Source organism: Anguilla anguilla, chromosome 7, assembly GCF_013347855.1.
Source record: "Anguilla anguilla isolate fAngAng1 chromosome 7, fAngAng1.pri, whole genome shotgun sequence".
Classification (NCBI taxonomy): Eukaryota; Metazoa; Chordata; class Actinopteri; order Anguilliformes; family Anguillidae; genus Anguilla; species Anguilla anguilla.
Window position 1 is genome coordinate 12,744,911 of NC_049207.1, and position 27,815 is coordinate 12,772,725.

Sequence of the window (27,815 nt, forward strand, 5' to 3'; positions counted from 1 at the left end):
CAATTGGGGCTTTGTCTGAACAGAATGTGCTGTTTAGCCGGTTTTGACCAGAGAAAGAAATATGAACAAACCCCACACAAGATGTTCATAAGCATTACATGTTTTATAAATACCTATGGCAACCAGAAGAAATAGGGTGTGGTCAGTCACCATTCACATCAAATACGGCTACACCACAAAATAGCAAATTAAACCACACAACATAGTTCACCCTATAATATTTCGTAATTAGAATACATGGTTATGCAGTGCTTATTTACACATATGTACAGTAGGACCCTTCAAACCAAACTGAATTTATCCATGAATTTATCCATGGGAAATGTGATACGATACGCAGAAAGGATAATGACTGTTCGGTTCCAGTTTAATTAAGCATTATTTCAAGAACCATTCTGTCCCACCACTTGCACATTCAGGTTTATGGCACAAATATTTCACTTCAGCAGACTTTTTAAAAATTCAAGAAACTCAGAAGCAGCACGAAGAAACGTTCAGACGCCAAGAGGAACATGACTAGACAATTGCCCAAAACTGCAACAACTGTGTCCAGCTCTGTTGAGAATACTGCACTCTGGTGGACGAAAAGGGGAATGTTAATCCTACAGTACTGGTCAAGTAAGTAATGCACTGCAATGCAGCAGAGACACTAGCGTGGCTGTGGTTTCTGCATCAGGAAAAAATTTGCCTTTTTACCAAGAATTTGCACATTATGGTCAACATACAGGTGGAGTAGCAACACGGGACAAGGCTCTAGTGAACGGATCAACCAGATTACTTTAGAAGGTTCAGTGCAAAGTTGAGAAAAGTTTTTTGTCTAAAAAAAGACTCCGCACGCATGTGCTAGCGAGAAGACTTCCCACTGCAGAACTGAGAAAGCCTCTGCATTGCAGATAGTTTCCTCCCTCGTGGAACTGTAAATGCCCGGACAGCCGCACAGCGGGCGCTGTGGCGAAGGCGTTAATAAGGGGGGGGGGGGTGGGCGGGCAGGCGTGAGGAAACGCGCTCAGAGATGCGAGGTACACCCACGAAAGCTTCCGCGCAGCTCGTGAGCGCAGTCGCAGACGCAGTCGTCGTAACAGGACCCTCCCCCGATGTAGGAGCCGCCAAACGCCGCCGTCTTACGCGAGCGTTTTCCCCCCCCATCGGTCGGGGTCTTCGGGGCGGGGCCCGCCGCATCAGCGCTTGGAGGTCAGCGTGAGGGTGGAGGACACGCGGAAGATCTGAGGCAGCATGGTGCTCAGCTGGTAGAACATCTCCTCGGAGATACTCTGCGGGAAGAACAAGCAGAAACGGTCGGCTCGTTGCGTACCCGATACAGCAGAAACCCCGCCGCTCGGGTCAGGACCAGTACAGCTCCAAGCAACACCCTTTCTACCTCATCAAGGACGATATTTAAATATATACTTTACAGCTAAAACAAAATGACAACAACAGAAAGATGCAAAAAATATGACAACATCACAGTGGTTATGGTCATCAACTGACATACATTTTAGACCATCTAGTCATGGGCTTGTCAGTTGACCTGGCTATGAGTGACATATAAATAACCAAATGCATCGATAGGACACCTGAATACAGATATGATCTGCAAGCTCAGATGCAGCATTAACAAAGGAGGCCCAGGTTCGGTGTAATCTCTCTACTGCGGGTTCAGAGTGAAATTCACTGGGCTGCACCACAGGTTAGCACACAAGCAGGCCCCCCAATAAGCATCTGATTATTGGAGTGACCCATAAAGCTCTCAGACAGCGCGTATATTTAGATGTGCGTGCCTGGCCGAGGTGCGGAAAAGGAACGCCGTTTCTGCGCTGCTATTTTGAAAGGTGTCGGAGTGTAAGGCCAGCCGCCCGGAGCAGGGAGGCAGCCCTCTGATGCTTTTTTATCACCTGAGCCTGTCAGCGGGCTCGGCCGCGGACTGGCAGGCTAGCGCCACGCCCCACGCCTCGCGCTGCCAACACATCACCCAGCCCCTGAGAGCTGCCATGCCCATCGAGATAAACCCGGCGTGGGTGAGTGTGACTGAGTGTGTGTGAGTGTATGAGAGAGTGTGTGTGTGTGTGTGTGCGTGTGTGAGTGTGTGCGTGTGTGTGCGTGTGTGAGTGCACGTGTGGATGGGAGTGCGTGTGTCAGTGTGTGTGTGTGTGTGGGTGAGTGAGTGTGAGTGAGTGAGTGTGTGTGTGTGTGGGTGAGTGAGTGTGAGTGTGTGTGTGTGTGAGTGTGTGAGTGTGTGTGTGCGCGTGTAAAAGAATGAAACTCCTTTCACAGTAAAGTGCACAGCAGTGAGAATCTGGGGCAGCAGTTTGCTGCAGTGCTAACAAAAGGCTGCAGGTCTTAGTCACTCAGTCAGGCTTAGTCACTGCAGTTGTACCTTAAGAAGGGCTACCTTACCTCAATATCTGAAGTAAGCATTCAGCTCTGATTAAGGAAATATTTTTTAAATATATAAATAAAATATTTGTGAATCCAGGTCAGCTCTGTCAAGAACCACCCAGTAACTAAGGGACTTGGGATTTATATTAAACAATCAATTACAGCCAATCTGCACCAATAAGTAACTACTGTCTCAACCCTAACATGAAAACACAAAATTAAGTTAAGTTAAAATTCACAAAATAGGAGTTTCAAAAGCGCAGAGATATTAAATAAGTTATGAGGGGGATAAAAAAAGCTTGTTACAGGGATTTGCAGGACAGCTGAGTTTGTGAATCTGGGGATGCTGTTAAAAAGAGAAAAAAGAATCTGTGAGAGAAATAAACAGAAAAAATATGAGAGGGTGATTCCCTCTCCCATCATAAGTTTCAATCCAAACCCAGAAGCAGCCGAACAGACCCATCTGTAATGGTTAGATGTTGCACATACAGAAGTGTTTACTCTAAAGCACAGAGCTGCAATCTGAAAACTGACCACTGTTCCCTGCTCACCATAACGACTGAAGTGACAAAACTATTACTGTATATATATCTGTACCTGCCTGCTTTAAACACTATAGAATGAGCCTGTTGTTGGAAAGGAGATGGTCTGTCTGTATTCAAGGAAATGGCACAGAGTCTGGTGTTCTAAACCCACCAACAGTAATTCCAGGTTGCCGCGGGGACGGAAATAGCATTTCCGTACACAGCAGACTGAACCAATTCAGGTTTATATGAGGAACAGGCTAATGCATTAAGTCATGCGGAGAGGCAGCTACAGTACCAACAGGCAAGCACACAGACCTGCCGCTAGTAAGACTCGGAATGGCTCCACCCTGCTGTTCAATGGGAGCGCTACTTCTATCGCTGTTGCTGTGTCATCCTGTCTCCTTGACGACGCAGGTCGCCCTGAGCACAGCGATGCTGCTGCTCTTTGAGGACAGATGACACAATGCTGGAGTCAGCTCTAACAGGGGCGGGCACTGCAGACCACTGCGGCCACGCAGCGTCACGTGACACCTCACCTGCGGAACCAGGAACTGGACCGTCCGAGAGATGCCTCCGTCCCAGGACGCCATTTCCATCATGAAGCCTGTCGGGGAAGACGAAACTGACGGTCAGTACCGTTATTATGCTTGCTGTCTCTCTTTGTCATTGTCTCTCACTCAGTCTGTCACTCACTCACCCCCCCCGCCCCCCCACGCACACACGCATGTCCATTATTTCCACTGACTGGCAAAACATCGGTCCCCGAACCGGCTCTGAATTTGGTTTGCCGATTGGAAAAAATGTCAGCACAGACCCACAAATTGCCCACGGGTGATGAAAGAGCCCAAAGATACATTCTGCCGTTTCGCTCTCTCCCACTCACCTTTCACGCATTTGAAGACCAGCTCGGCTCTCTTCAGGCACCAGGGTATGGTCATCTCCTGTGGGGCAGAGGAGGGGGGGGGGGGGGGGGGCGGTGTACTTGTGAGCCACTGCAGTGCGTTGCCAAACCCTTCCGCCCCCCCCCCCCAACTCAGCGCCTATTTTTCTCTGCTGATTCACTTCCCCGGCAATCAGCAATTAGCCCCCTGCCCGGACGAGTGCGCGCGCATAAACGCTCGCCAAAAAAGCTTCCAAAACGGAGGCACGAGAAAAAAAAAACAAAGTTCCGGAACAGTAATCAAGCTCCCCGCGGTTCCTGGGCCTACACGGGGCCTCGGCGAGGGCTGGGGCGGCGGTCACCGTGGTTTCGCGGCGGTTGGAAACCGTTCTGGCCAATAGAAACCCGAGCCCCGGGCCACTCGAGCGCTGAAACAACACTCCCCACCGCTCCTCAGCTTTAGAACCGGATTTCCGAAACTCCGCTCAGTCTATATACAGCAAAGACATGTATATAATCAATCCAGAGTGCATACCGTGGTGAGGTATATAATCTGTCTCCTACCGGCGGTGTTCATATATGGACTCAAAACAGGAAGCACAAATGTACAGCCGTTAAACCACAAGCAAAAAATAAAATACAAATTGGTTTGAAGGCAGAGCTCAAAAAATGTTGTTCTTTTTATGCCCATTTTCTCTGCTTCGTCCATGTCTGTCACAACTCTTGACTTTTAAACTGAATGAAATTAGAATATAAATGACTGCAGTTTAACATACGCTTCTATTCACTTCATCTGAACCCAACAGGGTAATCTTGCTCCCTTTCAAAATGACTAATTCCTCATTACATGAACAGCCTCTCAAACAGTTTGATATTTCCCGTTAGTTGTTGTCGTCGGTGTTGACCTTTAAATGGATAAACTGAGCTCAGTGTTTGTGGTTCCCAGCTGCCTGAGCAGAGTGCGCATTGTTATAAACAGTCTTCCTCTGAGAAAGGAGCGCTCCGCATGCTAGCTGGTGGAGCCTTTCAGGCCCAAGTGGCTTCCATCGAGCGCTGGCTTGTTTAGAAAGCGCTGCATTGTGGGAATGCCCAAACGAACGAACGCCGCCAAGGCTGACGCTGACCCTCTGTCTCGCCGTGCTCCTGAAGAACCTCCATGCTGTGAATCATGGGAAAAGTATGACCAGGCTGAAGTAAACAGGACAGCAACTGGCCACTGACTCTACATTATTTCTCCACCTCTACTTGAATAAACTACGTAATGGACTACGTAGTAAAAACAACAAGGGCTGAGTGTACAAAAGTATTACGTACGTTACAAGGTAATACGTAATTTGTAAACAAATAAATACAAAGATTCCAACTGGTCTGCAACGCAAGAGGTCGAGAGATGCAAAGCGAGTCTGCTCAGACTCAGCGCTGGGTCTATTTGGGCAGCTTCCTGTTGCCGTAGCCACTGTTTAACTAAAGGGAGGGCTGCCTTTCAATCCACTGCATCATAAACCCGACACATTAATGGCCGGAGTTTATGTTCTAATTTCCTCTCAATCACAATGTTCTCGTCTCTCTATCACTCATCTAACCGCAGCCGGAGGAGCCGGCCAGCTGATCAGCTCCACTGACATCAGCGTGCTCTCAGAGCACAGTCCCCTGGGAGGGAGACGGTGCGCAGCGCGGTTAAACTTTAAAACGGGACGACCCTGTGATTCATTAGCGCATCAAACGCCCCCGTCTCCCCGCAGCCTGCAGTAACAACAACGGCTTTACGGAAATGAGACATTAAGTCCCCCTTTTGCCCTCTGTTGCGTCTGACACGCCACGTAAATTACCAGACGGGTGTTCCTAGACGACTGGTCACCTGGCTAACTACCCGAGTGACCTCGTTCAGACGCACTCAGTATCATCTAAATAAATGCAACAATGACGATGCAAACGGCAAAAAAAAAATCACCGACGCCTAAACTGACAGCCAAGCCCCGCCTCTTTCGCGAAGGAGGAAATGTGTTAGCGGGCCAGCGTTCACACCCAAGCGCACGTGCGTAGCGCATCTGTTCATCCGCAGAGCGGCTAACAGCGCAGGGATGTGAACAACACTCGTAGCGCGTAGCAGTCTCAGCCGGCGCAGGTTCTGCTAAGTGAGCGTAGCCCACCGGCGCTACGCTAGCTGGCGCTCTGTCGCGAGTGCCGTCTCCCCCCCCTCCCCCGTCTCTCACCTCCGACATGTCGTGCACCAGCAGCAGGGGGATGGTGATGGTGGTGACGTCGTGGGTGCAGCAGACCTTGAGGATGTTGCGCAGGCCCATGATGGCGGGGTCGCGGGCGGTGATGTTGCCCAGCCGCACGTTGTCGTCCACGCAGAGGTGGAAGACCACGTGCACCTCGGACAGGTTGGAGTGCCGGGTGATGTAGAACTCGCCTGCCGAGCGGAAAAAAAGGGGCCGTCACTGACAAGGCCGCCGTGTCATATCCGCGCGACGTCAAACTCCAGACGTTTCAGAGTGGCTCAGAAATGTAGGTCAGAGCAGGAGCAAGGCGATGCTGTTTTTAGCGCTTCTTGCCTGGTAAGATGTTCGAGGGATTCCTCTCAAGGTTTTTGGCCTTATCCTCACCGGCTCCGTTTCTGGGGACCTCTGTAAGTGTGTAAAAAAAGAACAAAAAAAACAAAACACAGTCAACAGCCATTCCGGTGCAATTACAACCTTTCCCTTTTTCTTTTTTTTTTTTTTTAAATCTTTGAGGACGGAAGTAGCAGCGACGCCCGTGAAAGGAACGGCCATATAAGGCCCGGGCGGCCCCACGCCGGAATGTTCCGTGCCGCGGCGGGGAGAGAAGAGCCTCCTCGTGCGCGGAGCGGGCCACGATAAGAATCGTGTTGGCGGTTTCGCGACGCGCACAGGCAATCACATCCAAAAACACGCCTCGCCCCCGCCGACCACATCCGCGGCTCCCGGTTTGGGCACGGCGTGGCTGACATCACTGCTGCCTCTGCTCCCGGGCCTGGGTAAACAAACACGGCCCCGCCGGGGCCACGGGGCCCGTTTTACATCAGCGACCGCGACCTCTTCCACGGGGCTGCACGTTACTGCTTCCGCCCGCCTCTCTTATTTTCACATGGAGCCTGTGTCCCGCTATAAAGACCTTCCTGTTTTCAGCCCATTAGTGCGCTTAGCGCGAAGTCTCACGGGGGGGACACGGCCGACCGCGCGCGAGCACAGCGGAGAGGACCCCCCTGAGGGGCCGACGGCCGCACGGCGGTCAGCACGCACAGTCCACCACACGGCCGCACTCACACCCATCCCTCACAAATTCACTAAAGTCAATCGCAGCGGCCTAACGTCGGTTATTTCTGATTTGCGTTAGCATGCAGGCAGACGCTTAGCATGGTGTCAACGGAACGCCACCATCGGGGCTTAACTTACAGACAGCTGGCTGCAGCTGCACCACTGGCAGAAACCACCAGGGCTGAACTCGGTTAAGCTGAGCGGACGGCGTGCGACAGAGCAGAGAGAAAAAGCAGGGAAGGATGAATGGCAGGGGGAATGAATGGGTGAGGAGGCAGGGGCCGATATTTTGGTCTGTGCCTGTGGGCAGCACTGTGGGAAAGGGTGGAACATGCGGCTGTGGGCCCCCCCCAGCTTGGTGGCCACTAATTCCCCCTCCGCACTCCAAGGCCCAGTCAAAACTCTAACTGCCCCCCCCACCCACCCACTCTGGGGCCCAGTCAAAACTCTCATGTCCCTCCCCACTCTGGGGCCCAGTCAAAACTCAAATTGCCCCCACTCCGGGGCCCAGTCAAAACTCCAACTGTCCCTCCCCATTCTGAGGCCCAGTCCCTCCCCAACTCCGGGGGCCACTTGGAACAGTAATGGCTCCTCACATCCTGCAACTCTGCCGGTACTCCTGCTCCATGGACCAGCCCGGCAAATGACAGCCCTCCACAGGAAGCGTCTCCTTCCGCAGGCAGAGGAGGCGGAGCAGGGGCACATGTGCGGTGTGCGTGGGCGGGCCGAGGACCTGTCACTCACCGGGCTGCTCCCTCTGCTTGCTGCTCCTCTGTGCCCGGGCGTACAGCACCACCTGCTGGACCATCTCCAGCTGCTCCTCCAGCCGCGGGAAGTGGAAGTCTGTGCACTCCTTGGACACGATGGCAAAATCTGGGTGGGGGGAGAGGTGAAGACAGGGGTAATAAAAAGGACATTAGTTACTTATATTGCAAAAGCACATAACAGCTTGGATATGTATGAATGTATGTACTTATTTATTAAATTATTTTTGAACACTATGTTTATAGTATTAATTAATTTACTAAATACATTTTATATACATACTATATACTCAAATTATACATATACATATATATAAAATTTGAGTTCAGTCAATACAAAGCTTTGTCTCTAGTCCATAGATAATCGGTGAGCCTAGACAAGCTAAATGGAAAATCTTGGCTCAGCACTGTGTATCCTCCTGTCCTTACAACACACTACGGGCACACCCAGGTATGGGTACATAAGGTACTGAAGACATCTTACTAACGTTCTGTAGTTTTACTGAGAGAGGGAGAACAGCTTGTAAAAGATGCCGTTTAACGGGACCCTGATGGGTGTTGACGCCGCGGCCGCGCCCTGGCAGGCCCCTCCCACCTCTCTTGATGCCCCTGTAGGAGTTGACGCGGTTGTCCACCAGCAGCACCAGGCCGCAGAGGGAGGAGGAGTAGAGCGAGAGCGCCGTCTGCAGCCGCCGCAGCTTCACCCCGCCGCTGCCGTGGCGACGGTGCTTGCAGAAGTCCAGCACGTCGGCCCGGACCAGCCGCAGGTTGTGCATGGTCTTCAGCTGCGCGCCTGCGTCCCGGGACGCCACCGACGGGGGGGGGGGGGGGGGGGGGGGGAATCAAAAACGCACACATAAACACGACGCAACTCATTTCACATTTCAGTCCAAAGGTCACGCCCGGTTTAAGGGAGTATTAATCCCGCGGCTGTCGTTAGGGTTTATTTTTACTCTGGCCGCTGCGTTTCCACGGAGATGCGGTACCTAAGTGGATGGTGAAGCTCTCCTCCAGCTGTCGCTGCTCCTCGAAGCGTCTGTCGCCCGACTCCTGGGGCTCCGTCAGCTGGCTGGGCTGCACCTTGATCTCCTCGCTGAGGGAAACACATCTCATCATTCTCAACTAAATGCAGCCTTCATTCGCCAAGGAAGGGAAATGGGTTAACTGAGCACCCCTTTCCTTTCCACAGTCACAACATGGTGAAATCTCATTAGGGGGCCAATGGGAGGGTGAGTGCAACAGATTGTGTTGCCTGTCAGCTGTAAGGGGAGATAATTAGGTTGCCAGATTGAGCGATCCAGGGCATCGACACCCAATTCTTTCCGTGAGTGCCATGGGACCTCGAATGCCTGCAGTGAGCAGGGGTTTCAAGGTTTAAGTCCCATCCAGAAAAAGCAAGATGTCTCCTGGAGCACCATGTTGCCATGTTACGGACACAGAGAAGACTACACCCTACTGATTAAGCAACGGCAGGAGCAACCTGCTTTTTCCACGTCTCCCATCCAACAACAAACCAACCTCAGAAATAAACCCTTACAGATTCAAATAACAGGCAGGCGTAAGCTGCAGGGTGGGCCTGCACACCTGCCAACAAAATGCCAGCATCCTCAGCCTCTTCCCCTATTCAAATGCCAAGGACGAATGCACTGTGACCTTTTTATTTCCTCAGAAGATGGCAAAAGTCAAAATCAAAGCCTGCACAGCTCATTTTAGGAGAGCTGCAGTGTTAGCAGATTTTCACCCCACGATGTCTGCAGGCTTTCTTTCAGTCGAAGCCTCTAACCACCTGACTCAACTGACCGTTATCTTGATTTAACCAATTTCGCTTCTGTCCCAGATTTGAAGTGTTAGGGCTTTTTTTCAGTAAACCTGCTGAATTGCACTCATCACAGAGAGCTACACAGCTTTCCTGACACGTACATGCATGCACGCACGCACACATGCAAACACACACACACACACACACACTCTCTGTCTCTCGCACACACACACACAACCTACAACGTACTGAGAACCATGGACCTACTTTATTTTACTGTTGTTGGGGTTCTGCAGGTCCTCGTGCAGTTTGATCACCCACTCCTGATACTCCTGCTTCTGGATACCTGTCACCTGCTTGAGCTCGTTGGCCCATTTATTCTCCAACACCTGGGCACACACAGTAAACGGGCAGTCAGATCACAGAGGAATAACCAGTGGCAGACCATGCAGATGCACATTCACTTTAAAGTGACTAATGTTGTTCATCTGCTATCTGTGGAGGCCAGTGAAACAGGAGACTCTGAAACAGGCCATCCGTGCACCGCGTTAACCTTCGCCCTGCTGGTTACCTGCTGGGCAGCAAAGTGCTGTGATGCCATGACGTTCACATCCTGGTCGCTCACGGTATTCCCCAGCTCCTGCATCACTCTGTCCATTTCCACCACCTGTCTGAACAACACCGGAAAAGCGTAAGACACGCCTTCAGAAAAGATGTGGTCCGAACCTTCTCATTCCCGCTGTTCTCTGTTCCACCCGTTGCTTGGGCAAATAATCACATCACACTTCATGTCACTCTGTGTGCATACTGTAATGCTGCAGATAAGAATATTTTGTTTTTTTAAAGATTATATAAGAGCATGATTAATGAAAGTGGATAGACTGAAAAGAGAATCAGCCTTTAATGTTGCACACAAACTAAACCCAACACCAGCACAGAGTACAGAGCAGTGGTTGCAGGCACTTTGGTCTGTTAGTCGTTTGCGCACAGACCTCTCCTGGTGCTTCTTCAGCTCCATGTCGCGCTCGCTGATGAGCTCGGAGATGCTCAGGAAGTAGTTGTGCTCCAGGTTGAGCAGGGTGTCGGAGGCCGGCGAGTGGATCAGCTCGTGGTAGACGTCCGCAAAGTCCTCGTCCCAGCTGGCCTCCTCGGGCCTGGCGTGCTCCAGGGTGGTCTGTGTCATTCACAGCCACAGTCAGACTCATTTCACCTCATCTCAAGCACAGGCGACAGAACATTAAACAAACTATAATCACACATTCAGAACTGAATAGTAATTTAAAAAACACGTAAGGGTACAAAATAGGCAGCAGAGTACTATAATGGGTAAGGAACTAGCCTGGCAACCTAAAGACCACAGATTCGCTATTTAAAATATATATATATACATATATATATATATATATATATATATATATATATATATATATATATATAAATAAATAAATAAATAAATAAATAAATAAATAAATAAATAAATAAATAAATAAATAAATAAATAAATAAATAAATAAAAAAAAAAAAATTGAGCAAATCCCTCTGGATAGGAGCATCTGCTAAATGCTAGTAATGCAATATGATTTTTAAAGAACACTCAAGATAGAATTCAATATTTTACTCTTAGGCTGGGTATATAATAACAGATCAAAACAGAAATTAGCCAATTAAAGAATTGTAGTTTAACTGAGAGGCTGCCTATTCAGGTATGCTTGTCATTGTTGGACTGCAGTGCAGATCAGCAAAATCAGTCTAAAGGGCAAACAGAAAGATGACAAACAGGATATGACATATTGAAATGAGAAGGATGACATTGGATCACGAGAGGAAGGCTATAAAACAAAATACAGAAGGGATTTAGATTTAATGGGCCAGGAAAATCTGCTCAATTCAACTAGAATGACACGTATATGCAAATGGGGCAAGAGGATCTGCACTGAATATAATGTGGACAAGACTGCCGACAAGAGGAAACCGTCTGAAGGGCGATGGCCAGAAAAAATGCCCACAGAATGAGCCAGATGAAGGAAAATAATCTTGCCATAAAAGGTGGAGCCAAATTCTGACCTTTGCCTACAGAAAAAAATATTTAATATCTGAGAAGGCATCAACCTCCCCTATTCAGGGTCCAGGAGTCTTTAGGTGACTAAGATGAATATGATGGATGATATAAAATGCTTTTGAGTCCCTTTATATAAACTGGATGGCTTCCATGTGTACCTGTGTGCCACTACAGTAAATGTTAAGGGCTATCTTGTATGTACTGTATACATGACCCAACATCGCTTTTAAGGTATGGAGGGAGGTTTTGGGCGGGGAGGGGGGGGGGGGGGGGTTAGACGGTGCATTCCTTTTATAAGTGTCAGAGTAACTGACAGCAGATTTTAAACTCCAGTAGTCTGAATGGAGAACACAGATGATCGGGCGGAAAAGCAAAGGATATTCTGTTTCAAACTATTATTTTTTACTGTTTTAACATGTACTATTTTGTCCTTTCAAAACTTACATCCAATTAAAATGGATCATTGTCGCTATCTCTGCAGTATCCCACTCACTCCACACCCCCATCTGCTGGGTGCAGGGTGTACTGGATGAGAAAGACAGTGACGAGACTGAAAATTTTCATTGTTTGTGACCATGAGGATCAGACGTTACTGACTCAGCCAAGATGAATGGACAAAATGGTGCCTTTTTCCCCAGTTGCATCTGAAGCAACCATGCATATCGGCTTGCAAACTTTCCCTTCTATTTCAGGTTACTGTGTACCTACTTCAGAGTAGGCTCGGGCCCAAGCATTTGCGAGCTGGTCAGTGTCCACTTCTCCCTTTGAGAGTCTCTGCAAGGCTAACTCTGCATCTCTGTCATAATCCTGAATCGTTTCTCTCTCAATGAAGCTGCTAAGGGCACTCTTCAGGTCTAGAGGGAAATACACCACATTAGCACTGGCATTAGCACTGGTTAAAAGATACCATGTTGAACAAACAAGCTTATTACACTCATCAATCAATGCAATCTTTGGTTTTGTGGAGTAGAGGACACAATACATGTCTGTAAAAATAATACAGGATTGAAAATCATGGATATTGTCATTTATGATTGCAAAATAAATATTGCAAGATATAAGGAGAAAAATATAATTATAGCAGGGTTAGCACGCGCACAAATGTCTGGCTATATGTGCTTAGAAGCTCTTTAAATATATGCTATCCAAATTCACTCATTGATTTGACTGTTTATTTCACCGTCATCAAATAAATTATCAAACAGTCCCTGTTCACACAATACTTGCTCCTGCCACGTTGCAGAAGCCCATCTTAATATTTTTTATAAAACCTCACCATTTTCAATGAAGCATGGCATTTTGTGAAGAAGCATCAGCCTCCCGTGGAGGTCGCTGACGTTTTCCTGCATGGGGAATTGCAGCGGAACAGTCAGGGCGTAGCGCTGCTTCCCGGCTGTGAACTCGAACAAAAACTCCTTTTCGGTGGTGTTTAGTTTGCCTTTGTTTCTCTTCATTTTCTCTTATTCTGAGCTGGGAAGACAAGCAACAGAATATAATTATGTGAGTGCTAAAACCACCGAGCAATTAAACATATGTTGTTTTATTTCAACTGCATGGTAGAAAGATTCTAAATATAACTTGACACATTCTGGCAGCGTTCTGGTTTTTACTGAAATTATTTAGCTAAGATGATATGAGATTCAACTAAGCAATTTAACTATCGAGCGAAAATCCGACTGATATCGATCTTGTGAAAAAGCACCCCGCCCAAGGTTCCATTCATTCGAATCCAGAACTTAATGATCATATTGCTACGTACAGAGCAAATCACTTAGCTAGCTACCAAGCAGCAGTATTTTATTCTGGATAGCTCAGTATCTATATAGCCTGCTTGCCAAGACAGCTGTATACAACTAGCCTGGCAGTTGTCTTCTAAAAAAATCAGGTTAGCTAGCTAGTTAGCAAGTATATGCTGGATAGATAACCTGAAGCGAATTGACGAGCATACATTTCCATCAGATATGAAACCGGGTATTCAGGAACACGTTCTTTAACACATCTCACCTTAATTGGTATAACGGTAGCTTAGTTTATGGTCCACTATGTTTTTATTTTTCTTAACAGTTAGCCATATGCATCACTTGACTTTCCCCTATCAGCTGACTGCTGGTTGTGATAACTGTTCTTTCAGAAAACCAGATTCGATATTTTAGCATAGCATGTTAAAATGTAGTTACACGCTGCCGTTTGATAGCAAATTAATAACAATGACTTTAAATATATATCATTTAAAAAAATATAAACACATTTACCGCCTATTATAGAAAACGTTATAAATCTGTCGGGAAACGATTCATGAATTCGAATCAAAAGATGAATATGCCCAGTTCATTTTCAGGCGGGATGACGGTCTGTCAGAAGACCAAAACAGTGGTTACTCTGTAGCTAGTTAATTTTAACAGTTTTTATTTTTCTGACAAATTATCCTGCCAGTTTCTTGTTGTAGCACATTTTAGCACGATTTTTATTTTAAATGTTATTTTGTTTTGTCCTTTTTCATTGATCTTTCAATTAAAAGCATTCACATGGAAAATAAAGCATGCTAACGTTAGCTATCGGGATAAAATAAGATGCATTTGTGATCGTTTCCTCTTTTGGCTTTACGTTAGTTGACCTTATAAAATATATTGAAATGGACCGGCCTTCAAGGTGCGTATATGTTAACCCCTGTCGATCGGTGTGAACAAGCTTATCCTAATTTACTACACAGTTGATGTCCTAACTAGACATCCTATTTGAAAATGTAACTAGCGTTTAATATTATATTTTTAACTTATATTTTTACATAGGTAGCGCAGAAGAAAATTATATTGTTTCAATGAATTGTTACATCATATAGCTTTTTGAAATGCTATTATTGAGCTTAATTGTACATTAATTTAGCTGGAGTAATAATACGCCTATAACAGCCTGCCCATTAGCTGTAGTGTGGTAATTGGCTAGCTAGCTATTAATTGCGAGAAATAAAGTCACAATTAAGCCTGCTTTTTTGTGGCGGAAACGGGCTTACATAGGCGACGACTTGCTCTGCATCATTGACCTGATGTCATTTCTTTGTTGTTGTTGGTTTTTTGCAGGAGTAAGAAGCCGGTAAATTATTCTGACATACAAGAATTTGATGACGGTAGGTGCATGCATAGCCTACATGCTACTCAGACCTTAGAAAGTACAGTACATCATATTAGTTCCCTATTACACAATAAGGCAAATAAGATTATATAAAAGTGGTAGAATGGGAGGTTCCAGCTGGACATTTATTTCTTATGTATTATTTTAATACTGAAGTCTGAATAGGATGAAAATTATTTTATATAGCTTTTTTCTTAAATGACGACTGTTTTGTTGTTTCAGTTTAGATGGTGCTTCTCAGTGCTTCTGACTGTTTTTGATTTTGTTGCATTAGATGAAGATTTTGCTTGTGTAAAAGCACCTCCCAACAAAAAGGCCAGAGTGTCTGGGAAGGAGCCGGAGCTGAAGAGTTCAAAGCCAGCGAGTAAGAGTGCAAGCCAGGAGTCCAGAAACTGTAAGGAAAGGTAGCTACCCATCGGCCTGCTTGTTTTGGGGGCTCTTTCATGAGGCCTGAACATTATTTTCAGTTTAGACTTGATAAATAGCGGCTTTGTTTGCATACAGTTTTTATCAGACTTAAACACGACCTCTGAGTTTAATGTGAATTCAATTGATGAGTTCAGCAGACACTGTAAAGCAACAAAAAATATCCTCACTTGTTATTACATTAGATTGAAGCTGTCACTGTATTGGGTTGCTGCCAAGCAGTCTTTACCTGTGGATGTCAGTTCATTTCTAGAAGGATCATCTGTTGGTATTATGCCTCATCCTGAGCCTTTCACTATGCCACTTCACCTGTGCTCCTGTACAAATTCAGTCACATGGTGCAACGCAGTGCAGTGGAACATTAGCAGGCCTGAGTGTAGTAGTTCAGGTTTTCTGGAAGTTGGCTTGTGTCACTTGTTACTCACCTCCTCGAATACCCGGGACGTGTAGCTGAGTGTGCTTTCTGACTAGCGCAGTGCCACAGCATAACCTGTTAGGCTTTAATATTGGACGAGGGTAATTCAATCTGGATTGGAATGCAGTGTAGCGTCTTTGCGTGTACTTTTGAATTCCAAATGCTGCATTTGTTCTCTCAAAATGTATTTTTGATTCACCATTCAAAGTGGTGGCCTTTGGAAGGATGCTGGAATGTGTGGTGTCTGTCACTGACAGTCCTCCAAAACGAGGACTTCTATAAATGAACACCGTGCAACGCTGAACAACTCTGAACATGCCTCGTCTCTGCCAGATTATCTTTGGATGACAAACTCTATGACAGAGATTTAGAAGCAGCCCTTACATTGTCTATGCTCAAGACCCCAGAGGCAGTAGCGGAACTGTCACCCAATGACAAAGGTCAGCACTGTGTTTTTACCCATTGATATTACACTGTAAAAAGTCTGCTATTATTCTGGGCTCTATTATGCTGCTGTATATCACCTATGGGAGAGTGGGGCTTTGGGAGCAATAAAAATGGTTTAACTGACATGTGTTACTAGTTATTGACTGAGCTGAATCAACCATGTGTTTCCCTATGGAGAGTCAAGTCTTAGAAAGGTTCTAAAAATTTAGTGATTAACAGTATATGGTAGCTTCACCCATTATGTGTTTCACAAAGCTTTACTCTCCCCTCACTATTGAATATCATTTTATAGCTCTATGTTAAGGTCAATGACAGGACAATGTGTTGACCTCGGGTAAAAGGATCACATTTTCCTTAAAAATTAACTTTTTTTGTATTTCTGGACTTTTTGTGAAGGTGGAAAGGACCAGCCCCTCTCAGAAGCCCAAGCTGTGTCTCCATCGCTTTTGCTCTCAAACTGCAGCGTGGACGCCAACCTCTTGGGTAAATGCGGTGCATAGATTTTGGTGCTGCTGCACATTCTGAAGTGTCATGCCTTGTCACGCATGCTGAGATTCCTTTCAGTTGACGTTCAGTAATGCAGCTGAAGTAGAAATCCAAGGGGATATGGCATTTCCCCTGTCCGATTAGTAAAGGGGCTTTTTTCTCCTCCCACAGGCCCGGATAAGATCACGGGTGAGTGTGGTTCCCCTAGCGCCCCCTCCAGGCCAAGGCAGGCCGCCTCCAAGGCTGCGGAGCGCCAGAGGCACGTGCAGCAGGAGGAGAGGGGCAGAAAAGATGAGGACTACCAGCCCACCTGCACACCAGGTATGCTGCATCAGCACTTGGCATCGCAAAGCGAGGTGCTGGCCCGAAAATATGCCCACTCTCTCAGTACTTCTGTTGTCACTGCCACTTCTCCTCAAATGAAAATTTCTCTGGGTTGTGAACGAGACTGAAGAGCAATTTAATGTGTGTGTGCGCGTGCACGCACCTTTTAGTGTGGACATTTTTACACAGCTCATTTTTCATAGCATTTTATGATATGAAAGGTGCTATATGAATAAAGTTTATTATTATTATTATTATTATTACTGTTATATTTTGTGTTTGTGTGTTGTGCCCTTGTGACTCGTGTCGGCTCCACTGCAGCAGTGCTAACACGGCGGCTCGATTTGAAATGCAGATTCCGAGAGCGATGCAGATTTCAGCGGCGAGGAGGAAAGTGACGACGAGGAATTCACTGTGAAGAAAGCGGAGAAGAAGAAACCGAAAAAGGCAGAGAAACCGAAGAAGGAGAAAATGGCCGGGCCACCAGCCCTAAAGAAGGACAAGAAGCCGTCTAAATCCCCTAAATCCAAGATACAAGCTGCAGGTATTTTTTTAAGGGTCAAACTCAATGATGTTACAGCCCAGCCCAGACAAATTTCTGCAGGCAAACTGAATATTTAAACTGCACTTTAGTCCCTTAACACTAAGTGTGGCCAGGTTACCTCTCCATTTCCTGTGTTTTTAGTATCTTTGTGTCTTTTCACCTCCACCTCGCCCCCACACCAGCATCTCCTGTAAGACGTAGGCCGTCAGATGTCGTGCCTGTGTCCGTTACAAAGAAGCCAGCTTCAAGTCCCCCGGTGTCCAGACCTGCAGTCTCTCTCAGTCCAGCAGGGGGCAGACTGCCTAAGTGGAACCCTCCAGGTATATTTGCATTTATTCATTCAAACCCATTCAGATGAAGCGGTGGCTCAAGGACAATACTTGGTCTCTCTTTTATGATTAATTTGGCCTCTTTTTTTCCTCCCCAGCTCAAATTGGAAGGAGTCCCGGCACCTCACAGAGTGTCCAGGGAAAGTCTCCGGGGCAAGGGCTGCGTTTGGGGCTGTCCCGCCTGGCCCGGATCAAGCCCCTGCACCCTAGTGCTGCGGGACACTGACTGCCCCCCCCCCCCAAACTCTGTGAAAAACAGTGTGTGCACACTGGCCACTTTTTTATTTTGTCTGTTTTTAAAAAAGTCATTATTTCTCTGTAATGCTGGATGTATTTATTGAACAGTAGATTGGCATAGCCTATGCTCTTCTGCTGCATGTGAACTGTTTGAACAACCTTAGCACCAGCATCAGTGGGAACCTCATATTATTTTAGCTGTAGTGCTGCTGCTACATTTGGTTGCAGCGATGCATTTCATTCAGTAAACGTTTCAGTAATTTCTCAGAATACTCTCAGTCTACTAAGGAAGCTATTTTTTTTTTAGCATTTTTGCCCTAAATTGCACCAGAAATTCCATTAAAATTTTACAACGGTGCACTAGCTCCCCCTGCTGGATGGCTCCGTGGCCGTGATTGAAGTCTCCCGAATCGGGCCGTACTAACAAAACATCTGAGATTGGGGGTGCTGTTCTATACCAGGTTTCCCCTGTCTGTATCATAATCTTATGAATTATGTGATAACAGACGATTCTTTATCTTCTTCAGAAGTCATCTATGGGAAGAAGACATTTTGGAACAGGTTAGTTTTGGAATGGAAAGCTCTTGCTGATGATAAGGCTTCTGCCATCGAGTGTACGATGGAGGTCAGGTTCTAGACTTACAGGCAAGCATTTGAAATGCACAAACATGCATGCACGCTAAATACTTGTCACATGTCCTAAAACATTTGTATTTTACAAGAATTCTTTATGCTGAATAATATTTTACCAATAGCTTTTGCTGACTTTATTTTGTGTGTGTATGGTTAGCAAAATTGTAAATTTGTACATAGAAATGTAATAAATTCTCTACCTTGGAATAAAAGTTTCAAGTCTTCAAGTCATTTTTTTTTAACATTTTATCTGTACTGATTTCCCGGCACTTACAGTTTTTCTGAAATCCATGGTTTTATTCTTGATGATGGAGGAGGGTGCTGCATTTAAAAGACAGCGTGCCAATTAAATGTTAAGAGGAAAGGTGTCTTAAAAGTATAGTGACACAAGACAGTCAGTTTTGAGCAGTCATAAAATTTTATCATTTAGGAAATTCCTCACTGACAGGCTTTCGAAAGGTGCACCCAGCTGTCTCCTCATAATTGTATCCAGCTGAGTGGCGTTGTGAAGTGCTTCACAGTCTGGTTGAAATCCTGGTAGTGCCAGTGTCAACTGTTGCCTGGCATTCTATGCCAGGAGCCCCACTGGACAACAGTTTGCCACAGTGTGACCCGTGGGTGGCTCTATCCACGTGTTATTCCCCCATCTCGTCACTTAGCAGGGACTCCTCCTGCAGTCTGCCTGCATCTGGTGCAGTGACAGCATGGCTGAGCTTTTCAGTTTCAGAGAAAGAAGCAACGTCTGGCTACACACCCTTCAGAGGACGTGGATGATGGTGTGTATAGTATACCGCCACAAACTGGTGGAGTGTGTCTCAGTGATCCGACAGATGTACAGTATCCTGAATTCCAAAAGGCATGGGAAAAAAACGGAATCATATTTTCCAAAAAGATTTTTTTTTTAATGAAAAGGGTGAATAGCTGGTTCACAAAAATCACAGATTGATCTGTCATGGACTTTTCTGTGTTGTAGGATGTGACTTTTCTAAAGATAATTGAAATGCTTTGTGCATTTTATTAGTTCCTCTCCTGTATTGGTTTAATGTCTGGTGTTTGCATCTGTGCATGGAGAAGAGTTGTCTCTAACCGAGAGCATCTTGTGTCTCATTACAAGAAAAAAAAAAAACATTTTGCTGGCATATATGCCACATACGAAGATACCCTTTGTCAAACATGTTGCCTATGTGCTCTAAATGTATGTCGTGTGTGGATGAACAAGACTGCTGATCATGTATGTATCTATGTTTAAAACTAAAATAAAAATATTGCAATAATTCTTTACAGCTTTGCCTTACATGTGAAGCACCACAGAAAGTAGGGCAATCCGATCCTGACGTATGAAATATAGATGATTGCGCTGATGTAGCCTTTGCTGCTGTGAACAGTGGGGCTGCTTTGCACTGAATGCCATGTAGCATTGGAGATGGCCCAGAGAAAGCGGCGCTTATGTTTCAAAGGCCAGGTGTTGGAGATGTCCTTGCCACACACACAATGAGAGTCTGCTGGTGGCGGTGGTAGGGCAGAATGGGGGATTTGATTTCCCAACCCTAATGGAAGACCCCTGTTAAAAATGCATGTTGTATCAGTTACAGGTATTTAACTTATTTGCTTACATACAGCTCTGTTTCCTGGCTGACAGGTGTTTGCTTCTCAGAAGTTGTTCTGGAGTCTGGACACTTCCTGCCACGTTCAGCCAGAGGTTTGCCGCGATCATGTGTCATATTGGAATGGTTATGTGCTTGACCGGGTGACGTTTCCATTACGCGCTTGTATGGAACAGCAAATATGCAACGAGGGTATTTATTTCCCATGAGAAATTATTTAATTAGCGTGTTGAGTTGTTGGCTGAGTGGGGAGACTTCTGAAACACTTGATCAGTTCCTTCTCACAGAAATGATGATGTGGAGTGTTTTTTCTTACTCTACCTATTCGAAAATAAAACATGGTAATGGCTTTGCAGAACAGCAAAGTAACAGCAAATACGTTTGTACACATACAAGGACATGAACTTGAATGAGCCCATTTAACAAATAATGAAATTTAAACCCTTGATACATATCGATTCACAGTGTAACCAAATAATTAATTAAACATACTAAAGTACTATGGTACCAAAGTCATTATACACCTGTCAAATCAGCTTAGAACACTTAACTGTTAATCTAAATGGAATTGATACATGGGGGGTGACTAGAGCCATTTGAATGGCGAGATAAAAATCGTAGTAGGAAACATGAAACGACCCTGTCACTGAACAGCAAGATTAAAACCATCGGACCGATAAAATATAGGAGTAGGCTCTCACTGAGCGAGGCCACTAGTGTTAATGAACTTCCGGATGATATCACGTCGTTGTACCTGTGTGTGATTGTTTTTGGAATCCCGGGCAGTTTCCTTGGTTACTGGGTAAGTGGAACACGTGCCTGCGTGAAGTGTGGGAGGCACGTTCCCCGAACTGGTCCACGGCACTGGTCTCCACTGTAGCAGCACGGCTGGTACTGGCGGGGAAGACGAATCCGACAGACATGGAATTGACAGCTACTATCGATAAGTCCTTTTTGAATTACTGTATCTAGAAATGACGCAACTCCAAACATGAACTCAACTAATCAATCAACGGAGAGGAAGTAAGTTTACAAAAGACGTTTCTTTGGACTGGGACTGGCTGTACTAGTCGGACAATTTGCGTTCAATTTTGGTGTATTTTTATTGCACGGCAAATGGGCTAGCCAACAATGTAAATTAAATCTAAATGTTTTATCTTTAGTTAAAACAATTGTTGTAAAATCATGAAACAAAGCATGTTTACAGATTTTCTGTATTTTAGATTGTAAAACTAGCTGTCAAGCGAAATTAGTTCTTTATGATACCAGATATGAGAAAAATTGCATTAAAAATATATTAGTTTTGTTTTAGAAGACTATAAATTTGTGATAATAAAGAAAATCTCATATTTTAGTCTTTTTATGCACAGTGAAGGTAATCACTATAACACATTCAGGAATTTGTTTTTTACCTAAAAATAAATAAATAAATAAATAAACCATTTAAGAGGATGTGGTAACTGGACCACTTGCCCTTTCAGGTACTAGGGCCAAAGAAAATGCATGCAGCACAAAGATAAAAATATATGTGGTGTGTACATATATAGTAATGACCTGCCATTTTTCATATTTTTTTAATGTATTAATTGCCAATCATGCAATCTTAATTTGCTGCCAAATTTCTACTGACTGCTACAATTAACAAATTACATCACATTTGTTACTGTTGCAAACTGTTTTTTAAACAACCCTGTGAAACCAGGACTTACTTGGCAGAATTCTGATTATCACTCCTGATGTTATCTGAAATGTATTCTACTGTTACTTTACTAGTTCTGAAAAAAAGCATGATTGTAAAGCATTTCAGAAGTTCACACCACACCACTGTACAAAAGTAAATTTTTTGCATAAAAAGTTAAGGTGTTGGGGTGTTAGTAGTACTGTAGATCAAGCAAGGTGGCAATATAACCATTCATTCCCAAATCACAACTCCACCTCTTGGTGCCACTGTGCCTTTAAAGATGTATAAAAAAGAAAGAGATACTCGGTGGCTGAAAATAAATTCTCTGGGTTAGTACTGACATTTCTTGGATGTATGGAGATGATGGGATACTGATATGAATTATTCTGGGTTGCATCCTGTTGCTGAAAGATAAGTTTATCTAGGACTGAATGCGTTTGACATATTTTTTGTCAAGGTCCTATGGGAGAAGTAGCGCTCTGCCAGTGGGGGGCAGTAGTCTTTCAGGTCATGATAATGGTCACATTGGTTACAGAAATGAACCCTTCTGCCTACCGTGTACTAGCTTACACTGACAAGAGTGCACAGTGCAAGATGATAAAATGAACTGAGACTAAAAAACTGACAAGGAAATCGGCTCAATTACTGCATTTTATGTTTGTAGAGGGCAAGATTGTTCTTTCTTACATAGTAGGGCAACTTGTATTTTATTTGATGGAAAAGGAAGGCTTGGTTAAAACATCACCATTGTAATATATCTGAAACTGGCACATTTCCTTTAAACAGAAAAACAATGAAGACCAAATTGGAGAAACTCATGAAGGAGAAAAGCAATGCTCTCCCTTTGCTGAAGAAGGTAAGATTGCATCTGACATTTATATGAGTGGGAGTCTGGGGGTAGGAGCAGTCTGCAGTGTGGGTTTTATAGTTCCAGCATCACAGCTGCTTAAACTGCTGATGCTCTTAACTAAATCTATCAGCACCCCTGAGTCTTACTTAAGGCTGTGTCATAACACAGACACAGGTGCAACAAATTAACTGCACTCAAGTGGAAAAACTATTTCTTAATCACTCTCCCTAGACACAGGCAAAATCAGCACTCTTCCCTACTATGGAGTATTTAAGTTGTGTACAACTTGTATGAAACTTGTATACTCAATAGTAGGCTCTAATTCGAACACAACCATGCTGTCAGTCTGCATGCTATTTACAGACATGGAGAATCCCTGAATAAAGGGAATTGAAAACATGTTATTGTAGACTTTCTAGGAGTTTTTTTTCCTGCACACTTTTCACAAGAGCACACTGCACCAGATTATCCTATAAATTTGATTAGGAAACTCTGCTGGGTCATCAACATAGAAAATGCAGTGTTTGTGGCTTGTGCAGTGTATGCAAGCTACTGGTATTTCTTCTTTTTGCTTGTGGGGAGACTGATGCCAGTTCTTAGCCTGGAGTCAAAAGCCATAGCATTGGATGTACAAACTACTTCTGGATCAGTAGCTCTTCAGATTGAAAGGCAATGGAGCCGAATTTTCAGCAGTTTCTATGCGAGGAATTGATTTAATTACTATTAAACAAGCATATTTGACCATTGTGTGTATGCAGTTGGCTGAGTTACTTAGGAAACGCATTCTTCCTCCCATGGAGTCAGGCATCTTGACCCTCTCTGGGCTGTGGGGTGAGGCCTTGGCAAAGAGCTGTCCGTCAAGATGGTCAGTCCTGTCTGTCCACACAGATTGTTATGCCAATCTATCCCTTCATCAGTTTAACCAATCATATCTCTGCCACCCTGTCTGATTAGAAAAGCCTGTCCAATCCTAAATAAGCTTGTGACTTCATTGCAGAGGTAATGTGCAGATGCTCAACTGATTTAGAGAGTTTATCCATTTGTCTGTCTGTCTGTACTGCGCCCTGTTTACTCTCCTGGTGAGTTCTATTTATGAGCCACTGACCTCTGCTGTTGTTCTCTGAGTCATGGGTCTCCAGGGTTTGCAATCCAGGCACAAATAACTGTCTTCTGTTTGAGCACATGAGGAAGTTTTGCATTTCAGTGTTAACCCTAGAACACAGCATGGAAAATTGGAAGTGTGAATCCTAATATTATGTCATAAGAAAAAATGTTGACCCTGTTTTATTGTGGTGCCATATCTGGCTTCTGTGAAAAACACTTTCACACAGACCCATAGCAATGTAATGCTGGAAGAGCACCATCATAATACCCGTGTCAATTAGTTAGTTGAACAGCATATACATCAATATTGCAAAATTTAATGTTTATGAATTTGATCGTTTAAGGTTATTAAAAGCATTAAGTAGATTGCTTGAAAGGAACTAAAGAACATGGGCTTGCTATAACATATTGTCTTGGAATGTAACACAGGAACAACGACAGTAGTATTTTACTTTATACTGATATGCTGCTGTCTTTATGCATTTACACGGACTAGGAATGCCAATGCTAGGAGTTGAAGAGGCAACAAATCATAGCTATACGCTGCAAACTACTCCCTCTTCCCACCCACACTGTTGAGCAACATGTGTTGCTACAATACTAATATTAGCTTTCCTGAGAACAGCTTCTCGCGTAAAAATTGCACTTTTTCTTGAATGTACCCTTGTTGGTCACAGCTCAGCTCAGCCCATAGACATTATCGTGTAGGGAAGCGAATACAACTATCTTAAATACATTTTTGTGTTTTTAATATGATTGTCCACTGTTGTTATCATTATTTTGTCTACACAATCCCTCAGCTTGGTTTGTCTTACCACTTCTGTGTTCGCACTTCCCAGTTTATAGCAGAAAATCACTCAGCACTCATGGACCTACAGAGCCTACCCTTGCATGGGGGCCATTCAGGCAACACAAAATGTGAAGTTTATATCAAACATAAAGATGGCGCCGTGGCCTGAACATTTAGCGGACTCGCACAGTAGTGGTAATATTGTTGAAAGTGGAGCTGTCGAGCAGTTAGCGCTGGTGGACAGACGCATTCTCTTTGGGACCTGTGGTGAGCCCAGTGGAAGCTTGGCCTCACGGGTACAAATGACCCATAAATCACCTTCAGCGAGGGGCCCGAGCCCCCGCTCTGCTTTAATGGGTTTTTAATATGGGGCAGCGCTGTCTGGAACGGCTGCCCCGCGTGGCCCAGCCCGGGGGTGAGAGCTTAATCCCCCTTGAGCGAGCTGGAGCAGAGAAACGTGCAGATGATGGAGTCGCCGCTGCACGTGAGCCGGGAGTATAAATAACTCCGCAGTAGGGACCGCGAAAGCCGGTCCGTTTCATCTCTGGGGGAAAAAATAACACAGAAGGGAGAACAGGCGTTTTTCTGAGGCCGCTCTTTAACAGCCGGGCTGAGGGAGAAGCAGAGAAGGGATATCAGTCCGCCGAAGACTGCATTCTCAAAGAGGTTATTTGAGGAGGGTACAGTAACTGCAGAGATTGGGTGATTAAGTGCATTTTGTGGCTACTTGTGCAGTGGTGCCTGTAGCACAGGGGGTGTACCCCTGCCTGCTAGCGTAGAGCTGGGGAATGAATGGGGAATCCTCCAGAAGGGCCTCCCTGCTCTGACAGCTGTTGGGCATTCCTCCCGCAAACAGTAGCCTGCACTCTGACCCTGCGTGCGCACAATCGCTGTGAGTTACAGAGCCGTTGGCGTCAGTTCTTCAGTTTCCGCTCAACCTGATCAAATTCGGAAGACAATGCCAGAGAGATAATAAACACGGTCGGACACACGCAAACAAAAGCTGTTCAAGCAAAAGCCTCGAACAAAAGGGGGGCCTCCCCAATCGTGGCAACGGCGACGTGTGCCGCCGCGGTCAGAGAGTTTAATATTGAAACTTGTCCGTCACCCGTTCCTCCACCTCAAACAGCTTATTGTGTGCTGGAGAGAAAGACCGCAGTGCACTTGGCTCGCTGGCCCGGTCGCTGGTCTGAACTTTACCATGGTCTTACAGTCCCCTCGCTGGGATATTTTTATTAGTTGGCATGGGAACCGTCAGCGTTGTGCCGACGCGCTTGTTGCTCCAAGCTGAGAAAGTCGAAAGGAGCGGCGGTGCTTCTCGCACATCTGAAAAGGCCCATTATGTTCAACAAGTGCTGTTGTCATGGTAACGGCTAGAGCCTGGAAGTAGAGGCTGGGTTTCTGTTTTGCTTCTGTGAAAGGAGGTGTTGCGTGTTGTCCCAAGGACAGTCCCAAGAACGTCTTGCCTGAGCACGAGGGCGAGATACTGTACCTGACTGGAAGTCCATAGCGAAGCCTCCAGGGTGAACTGGTTATAGTTTATGTCACTCTTACACCAGATGTGCTTCTCCTGCTGTCCTGATAGTGTTTTGTGTTGGCAAGTTATTTGGATGTTGGCTTAGCAAATATTAGGGCATGGCTTAGTGTTTAGGACTGTAGTGCTTGTGTTTTACAGTTTTTTTTATTCTGTCCTACTTTATTTCCTTCCATTCGTCAGAAAAAGGTCATTTTTTACACCAACCAAAACCCTTTTACAGGTCCTTTTTCGTGACGTCAATCTCTGTAAGATGAATACTGAAGTGACAGACAAAGCCAAGTGGTTCTCTAGGAATGTGTGTGTGTGTGTGTGTGCATGTGCGTATATGTGTGTGGTGTGTGTGTGCCTGTGTGTGTTTGTGTGTGTGTGTGCATGTGTGTATCTGTGTGTGGTGTGTGTGTGCATGCGTGTGTGCATGTGTGTGTGCGTGCGTGTGTGTACGTGTGTGTGTCTGTGTGTGTGGTGTGTGTGTGCGTGCGTGTGTGCATGTGCGTGTCTGTGCATGTGTGTGTGTGTGTGTGGTGTGCGTAGTGTGTGTGTATGTACGTGCATGCATGCGTGTGTGTGTGTGTGTGTGTGTGCGTGCGTTTGTGTGTGCATAACCAGTGGCAACTTAAACACTCCTCATTCTTGCTCAGGCCAGCTCGGCTTCTTCTGTCATCCCTTGGGGACCGAGCGGTTGTGCGCAGTCCATTATGCTGATGAGTCTTTACTGGTAAGGTTTCCCATTAGATCTTTGTTCGCTGCTGACATCGGACACTCTGAATTAAAGCAGGCAATTTAGCGAGGCCTCACCTCCCCTGCATTGCGCGGCTGTATCGGTGTCAGAGAGACAGGGTTCACGCAGGTGCTTTACACGCATGGCAGGAGCGCGGCCTGAACTTGTACCGCTCTGTGGGTCAGCCTCACACTCTCTCACCCTGAACGGCACTGTCATCTCCACGCTCCATAGCCCGCAACAGCACTGCCTGATGGCTCCACGCTGTCTCATTGTACAGCGCTCCGCATCTGGGATATGTAGTTCTACGTATGCTAGCTTCGTAGTTTAATGAAATTAACGCTTGAGATGTTGATGTTGCATATCTGTTTGCTATGCATGATCCAAGGTGCTCAAGTGCAGTCACTTAATAATTTCTCAAAGTAATAAGCTACTTAGACTAAGCCACACAGTACTGGTGCCAGCATCTAAGATTAATTTATTTTGCTGGTGCACTCAGACCATCCCATGGAGAATCTTTGCATAAGATACTGCCTTGAATTGAACCTCCTCTTAGTGTTATTTACCACCTTATTATGTCATTGTCACATTTTCAGTTCGTGGTTATATAAGGAAACGAAAATGAAACAGACTTCGCAGAGCAGACGTCAGTGATGTGTTCGCAGCATTGTGTGCCAGACACGACGCAGCACGACACAGTGCGGAGGCCCACGGTGGGGCACAGGCTCCCACGCACACGCATACATATGTATATAGACGCATACATGCGCATACACACGCATATACATGCATACAAGTGCAGACACACGCATAAATAAGCATACATATGCATATACATGCATACAGATGCATACAAGTGCATACACGCACATACACACGCAGACACACGCATACATGAGCATACATGAGCATACA

General features: G+C 45.5%; 3 protein-coding genes across 4 annotated transcripts in view; 2 read left to right on the top strand and 1 right to left on the bottom strand.

Annotated features, from left to right (window-relative positions):
- Nucleotides 1-84: 84 nt before the first annotated feature.
- On the bottom strand, nt 85-13,779 carry c7h12orf4 (chromosome 7 C12orf4 homolog). Its single transcript, XM_035427251.1, has 14 exons — nt 13,651-13,779; nt 12,923-13,116; nt 12,355-12,500; nt 10,580-10,761; nt 10,159-10,258; nt 9,855-9,976; nt 8,815-8,921; nt 8,424-8,621; nt 7,809-7,937; nt 6,342-6,413; nt 5,997-6,199; nt 3,787-3,844; nt 3,440-3,507; nt 85-1,271 (listed from the first exon to the last, which is right to left on the bottom strand). Exons 2-14 carry the CDS (start codon nt 13,098-13,100, stop codon nt 1,179-1,181), a joined length of 1,656 nt encoding a protein of 551 aa, XP_035283142.1. The 5' UTR covers nt 13,101-13,116; nt 13,651-13,779; the 3' UTR covers nt 85-1,178.
- rad51ap1 (RAD51 associated protein 1) lies at nt 13,021-18,828 on the top strand. 2 transcript variants are annotated; one of them, XM_035427253.1, is made up of 9 exons: nt 13,021-13,146; nt 14,724-14,770; nt 15,050-15,179; nt 15,950-16,056; nt 16,460-16,546; nt 16,721-16,870; nt 17,229-17,417; nt 17,600-17,737; nt 17,845-18,828. In XM_035427253.1, coding segments are annotated over exons 1-9 (978 nt in total). In that variant the 5' UTR covers nt 13,021-13,144; the 3' UTR covers nt 17,973-18,828. The 2 variants fall into 2 exon arrangements, with proteins under 2 accessions (XP_035283144.1, XP_035283143.1); XM_035427252.1 differs by lacking the exon at nt 13,021-13,146 and adding an exon at nt 13,961-14,295.
- Nucleotides 18,829-21,072: 2,244 nt separating this feature from the next.
- The window catches only part of dyrk4 (dual-specificity tyrosine-(Y)-phosphorylation regulated kinase 4), a 34,674-nt gene continuing 27,931 nt past the window's right edge, over nt 21,073-27,815 (top strand). Inside the window, exons 1-2 of the mRNA XM_035424396.1 lie at nt 21,073-21,243; nt 22,688-22,757. Of these exons, the coding sequence (XP_035280287.1) occupies nt 21,212-21,243; nt 22,688-22,757 (102 nt within the window). The 5' untranslated portion in view covers nt 21,073-21,211. The remainder of the gene's footprint in view (nt 21,244-22,687; nt 22,758-27,815) is intronic.

Excerpts from the sequence above, each read along its gene's own strand:
- rad51ap1 (XM_035427252.1), top strand. Across the intron at positions 16,057-16,459 it reads ACTGTCACCCAATGACAAAG|GTGGAAAGGACCAGCCCCTC; the intron begins GTCAGCACTGTG and ends CTTTTTGTGAAG. Across the intron at positions 17,738-17,844 it reads GCCTAAGTGGAACCCTCCAG|CTCAAATTGGAAGGAGTCCC; the intron begins GTATATTTGCAT and ends TTTCCTCCCCAG.
- c7h12orf4 (XM_035427251.1), bottom strand. The coding sequence starts at position 13,100 with ATGAAGAGAAACAAAGGCAAACTAAACACCACCGAAAAGGAGTTTTTG. Across the intron at positions 8,622-8,814 it reads GAGCTTCACCATCCACTTAG|GCGCGCAGCTGAAGACCATG; the intron begins GTACCGCATCTC and ends CCCGGGACGCAG. Across the intron at positions 1,272-3,439 it reads TCCAGTTCCTGGTTCCGCAG|AGTATCTCCGAGGAGATGTT; the intron begins GTGAGGTGTCAC and ends TTCTTCCCGCAG.